The sequence below is a fragment of the Mandrillus leucophaeus genome, unplaced genomic scaffold (assembly GCF_000951045.1).
Source record: "Mandrillus leucophaeus isolate KB7577 unplaced genomic scaffold, Mleu.le_1.0 Scaffold599, whole genome shotgun sequence".
NCBI classification, from domain to species: Eukaryota; Metazoa; Chordata; class Mammalia; order Primates; family Cercopithecidae; genus Mandrillus; species Mandrillus leucophaeus.
Window position 1 is genome coordinate 1,905,430 of NW_012106463.1, and position 5,987 is coordinate 1,911,416.

At 39.4% G+C, this 5,987-nt stretch overlaps 1 protein-coding gene across 1 annotated transcript in view; it reads right to left on the reverse strand.

Moving 5' to 3' along the window:
- PDE3B (phosphodiesterase 3B, cGMP-inhibited) overlaps nt 1-5,987 on the reverse strand; it is a 213,215-nt gene extending 207,228 nt beyond the window's left edge. The window contains exon 1 of the mRNA XM_011999567.1: nt 4,920-5,987. Coding sequence (XP_011854957.1) covers nt 4,920-5,897 — 978 coding nt within the window. The 5' untranslated portion in view covers nt 5,898-5,987. The remainder of the gene's footprint in view (nt 1-4,919) is intronic.

The window sequence follows — 5,987 nt, forward strand, 5'->3', positions numbered from 1 at the left end:
CCAACATGGCACAAGTATACATATGTAACAAACCTGCACGTTATGCACATGTACCCTAGAACTTAAAGTATAATAATAATAATAAATAAATTAAAAAAAAAAAGAAAGCCTTTAAGCAAAGCAGGCAACAGCCAGTTCACTTCCATTCTTCCTACTTTCCTTTTGACCCTCCCCTCTGTCTTCAACATATAAAATAAATGTTATGTAGGTACATGAGTTTGAGACCAGCTGCATCCTTACAAATTACTCTGAAATAACTGTATCAGAAGTTTGTCATCAAGGTCATTATAAACTATGCGATTTTCATGAGTCCCTCTTAACTGACTCTCTCTCGCTTCTCGCCTACCTCCTTTAACCAGAGACACTGCCTTTTTTCACATAATTAGAGATACCTGGCAAAATTAAGTACAACCTTGGAAAGCTATGACGGGAAGTATATATTCTCCTTGCGGAAAGTAAAAGTGGATTAGGAGTAAAGACCTAGGTTCTAGTCTCTGTTTTCCAAATATCTCACAGAATAACCCTGAGCCAGTATTTTTATCTCTCTAGAGTTCAATTTATTTTTCTTATACAACATACAATGAGCAGATTTCAATTAGATAAACTCTGAACCTGTCCTATATTTTATATATCTATACAAACATTTATACTGAAATAGGCTTTTTCGGCAAGTATAAATTCTTGCTTTGGATGGGGTGCAGAAGGCAGAAGAGTGTGCTAGGGAAATAAGCCGACTTGGTAATTGAAAGGGAAAAGAGAAAGAATGAGAGAAGGGCCTGCCACTGAGGAGCATAGTCTGACAACAATGAAAAACAAACTTTATGATTTTACTTATGCTTACCTTCTACTAAGTGTATAAAAACAAATTATGGAGATGTGACTATCTAATGCACTATAATGAAAATACTCATCAGCACTGCTTCACAGGGTTTGTCAACTCTTATTTTTAAATATGGCCCATTCTGCTATAATGGAGTTTTGTTCTCAACTTATATATAAATTTGAGTATCAGTGTACTGTCTAAAGTCTTCCTAATCTTATTTGTTCCTTAAAGGAGATTTCAATAAGTGGAGATGGTAAAATCAAAAGAGGAAAATCCACAACAATGTCAATAACAAGAAGCAGCCCTCAAATAGCTAGAATGTATGTGGGGAGTGAGTGTCCCATTAGCAATAAAATGCTTTTTTAAAAAATAAAACAAAAAATGGCAAAGAGCGGATTATGAAGGACTTTGCAAGCAAGGGTCAAGGGCATGAACAGTATCCTGTGGACAATGAAAAGCCGTAAGAGATTTTTAAAACAGAGCGGGTGACTCTATCAAATCTGTGTTTTTGAAAAATAACACTCATGGCAGAGTACATACTATATTTACAAAATAAAGTATAAAATTATTATGTAGGCTGATATTTTACCACATGAAATTGGAATAAAACGCTCACTCATTGAAGCCATAAAATAAATTTCACAAATACTACAGTATTCTTAAAGAAATTAACAGGGGATTATGCCTTGCAAATTCCTTAGGTGAGTAAATAATCACTTTTTAAAAACTCTCTTTCTTAAGTTCTCACACTACACATGTATACCTTTTTCAAATAAAATTAACACTTTAAGTAATATTTATGGGCATTAGGGCCACGGAATTTTTAAATATTTACCTAACCATTTAGAAAGCACTTAGCATTAAAGGTACAGAAAAATATCTCACACACTAACTTATGCCTTTCAAAACCTTGCATTTACCTACTCAAACACAAAGCGATCTCACTGAAAAGCTGAAAATTGCACTGTAGAATATGCAATTAAAATGGCATAGAAATGTAGCCTGTTCAATTCTGCTCAAAGCTTCTATGCAGAAGACTAATTTTTTTTAACTTCCTATTAGTTTCTGCTGATTCTTGGCAGATAAGACTACAAACTCAGTGCTTCTTTCCATTAACCCACCAAAGCAGAACACCATCAACAGTAACTAGATTTGGGTTTCAAATCTCTAAATGCTTTGCCAAAAAAAAAAAAAACCCCTTAGTTAAGAACTGAACTGATACATATAGCATTTAAATCAAATATTATAAATCTAATTATAAAATCAAATGTTTTACAAACATGCCATTATTTTTCAACGCAGTAATATAACATTCCAAAAGTTAAAAATTACTTTACATATATTATTCTACAATTAAAAACATTTCTATTGATAGACGTTTAAGTGGCTTTCAAAGAGGTTAATAAAAATGTTTAAATTCTTAAGGAAATGAAAATGTGATAATTTTATTACCATCCTAAAAATGAACCCCCATATACTTTTTTAAAGTTCTATCCAAAATAAACAGGATATTTGCTCATCTTTTCCAATTACTATACTTGGAAAGCATAGGTTAGCAAGATCAACATTCAACATTTAAGTAAAACTGCAAGAATTACTGGTTTGTGACATCTTATTTATAGTTTTATTTCTACCTTACCAAAAGTGTAAACTAAAAGAATTTAATTTTAGAAATGGAAGGTATTATATAATTTAATTTTAGAATTAGAAGGTATTACAGAATTCATCTACTAGAATCCCTTAATTTGACAGTATACTAAGATTCAGAAAGGTTCACTGACTTTTCCAAAATTAAACAGTTAAGCCAAAACTCCTCAATCCTCTGCCTATGAATCCAGGACATTTTCCCCTATGTCAGGTCCTATCTAAAATCTTTTCATCTTCCTTCACTTTCTGAAACAAGAAAGTGTTTTTACCATTGTCATATACAACACTTTGAAAATTAGAAAAAATCTCCTGATCTTTTACTTCCATAAAAGTACTGATTTCCTCTCAAAATATTTAATATAATATATATGCAAACAAAAAGCACAAATCCACTGTTAGACTTCAGGAACAAGCATAAATAAAAATTCTTGTTATGACAGTATCTGCTAAGTTAAAAATACTCTTTTCTTGCAATGTCAAAATAGAATTATTTTGTAGACACTGAATATTAAGTAGGCATGTATAAACGCTGAACTATTCACATAGACTTTAAGTGTGCAAAAATGTTCCTATTAAAAGTAGAATGTGAATAAGGATTTTCTGCACTAAGAAAATACACCCTTTTTAGAAGCACAAATTGTATTTTCCTCTAATATAAACAATAATTGAAGCTACCTGGTACTTAACACTGCACCTAAAGGTTGAAAAAGGTTGCTGTGATGGAAAGAGCACCACACAAGGATTAAGAAGTCTAGAAATTTTCCACTTACAAAAGGACAGACCGAATTAACACCACCAACAAATTACAATTAAAATATGTTAAACTGTAACTGTTAAGTTCAGGAAAATTGCCCACAAAAGTGATGAAACTGCTAAAACAATTTTCCAGTGTTAAAAAATGCAATGTGTTCACATTTGGTCAAAATTCAAATATTAATTCCATTCTATGAAAATAGTTGATACTACTTTGTTCCATAATAAATCCTCTCAAAACAATTTTTCTTCCGACACACATTTTCCTAAAGTACTGTCTATTACCACTGGTAGTAAACTGAGAAAACAAAAGGTATAACAAAACTTTTTCAAGAGGTTGACCACAGAAGTGGCCTCTGAAGCCAACTCAAGAAGCAAAATATTGTGTCACTGGAACACTACAGATCAGTGTTCAACATGTCATAAAATCAATGTAGTAGTTTAGAAAATATTTCGAAGAGAAGACAGAGAAGAAGTGAAGGAAGAGAACAGAAAAGAAGAGAGAAGAATGCATCAAATGCATTAAGGACAAGAAACTTTTGTCTCCAACATATTGGCTCCCAGTGTAAAGCATATCACTAATCCAAAAATTCTGAAAACCTATGGTTACGCTCTTACTCTCCTACTTAAAACCACTATACTTACCAGTTAGTTGTGCAGAACACAGCATTGAAACCTGAAAAATCTAATCAAATCCCAGAACTACCACTTACTAGACATGTGAAGTTGCATTACTTCTATAAGCCTAGATGTCTCATCTCTAGAGGTTAATGGCACCAGCCAAACACCGTTCTTGTGAGGATTTGAGACAGTATGTGTAAAATGTTTTGCACTTCATAAATTCTCAATAATAGTAGCTATACTTATTGAGTTTCTTGTTGATGTAGAACAGGTAGGTTTTCCAATACTATATAAAGATGTAATCTCATTTCCTGATGATGATTTCAATCCCTTTAAAAAAATAAAACTATGTAAACCTATGGGGAAAAAATAGGTTTTTTTCTATTGGCATCTTTCCAGAAATTACCAAGTTTAAAGTTTAAACTGTTAAAACATTCTCCTAATTATGCAACAAATACAAAGAACACTGAATTAGTCCGTAAAAAATTATATTCACCTACACTGCTGTATTTTCATTTAAATTACTCTCATTTGCAAAGCTCATCACTGTTCTTCTAACGATAAAATCTCAGATTTTTCCTCTTGATTTTCAATAACGAAACCACACTGATTAAAACTCACAGACGTATCCTCTCATTCTAAAGGCTGTATGTTATCTTTGGGCAGGCATCACTATAACAGCAAACAGATAAATGGCACCAAAAAGATACACATCCGAGTATGCCAAAAGCGGGAGTAGTCAAATCTATTCAACCACAAATGATTCACCTCATTCTTCTGCGAACTCATCTATTGCATATACAATCCTTAAAAAGTGTCATGTGATTAGCGGGCTATTTGATTTCCATTCAATGACAAAAGGTACTTGCTTCTGCATTTTTAAAAGGCTTCCTGTATTTTAAGAATCCTTTCCAGAATAAAACATTGTTTCCGCCCCCTCCCCCCCGCCCCCCACACACACCCTTTTTCCATTCTGAAAGTTAACATGCTTTCAAATAAGCGAACTCAACTCGGAAACTGCAGCGGTAAACCCGAACCCTCTCACATCCCAGACCTCGCTTTCCAGCCAACATACCTGCTCTCTCGAAATACAAGGCAACGAAGGTCTCCTGAATATTTTGCAACTGCCGTAGTAACTGGCTGCAGTTTCTCCTAGCGACACGCAGCTGGACCTCCTCCGGGGTCGGATCACAGGCACTTTTTCTTCGGCGGCACTGGACAGCCGAGGATGAAGAGGCGCTTCCCTGATTTGAAAGAAGTGATCCAACGCCAGGGCCAGCAGGCAGCCAGCGCCCCCCACCAGGCCGGAGAGCAGCGGCCTGAGGGCGGAGGGCAGCGACCCGAGGCTGGTGAAGGAGACCCACCAGACGAAGCTGGCCAGGAGCAGCACCAGGAGGCAGTGCCGGAGCCGCAGAGGGTGCGCGAGCGTCAGCAGCAGCCCCACGCAGCTCAGCACCAGCAGCAACCTGCCGGCCGCCGCCTCCGGGGGCGTGTGCGTGGCCAGGGACCCTGCGTCGCCATCCCCCCAAGGCCAGGACCACCACTGCCACACCAAGAAGTCCCCCAGGTAACAGCAGGCGGGCAGCGCCAGCAGCCACCAGGAGCCGCCGCTCCGGCCCGGGCCGGGTCCCCGCTTGGTCCGGGTGAGGAAGCAGGTGAGGAAGAAGAAGGCACAGGCGATGCTAAAGAGGGGACTGAGGCTGTGCGAACACACGCTCAGCAGCGTCCGCAGCCAGGCGGCCCCGGCAGCCCAGCTCTCGGGTTCCGCGCCCAGCAGCAGGGCGAGGACAAAGGCAGCCAGGGCGCCCAGCGAGAGGCGCGCCCGGCAGAAGGGGGAGCCGCGCCGCGGCTGCTGGGGGGAGGCCGGCGGCGGCCGCAGCTCCACGTTGCAGAAGCGGCAGAGGTGGAAGAAGAAGCCGCGCGGAGGGTCCTGCCGCAAGGGGCTCACGCAACTCTTCACGTAGCCGTTCCTCAGACTCTCGGGGGGCGAGCCGGCCCCATCTGGCTGCTGCAGGGACCGCATGGCTTTGGCGTCTCGCTCGTCCCTCCTCATGGCTGAGGCCGGGGGTGGCCACGGGACTCAGCACACCCCGCTCCTACCGTAGCGGCCGCTCGCGTTCCCAGACCCCAGCCCCTGCGTTCG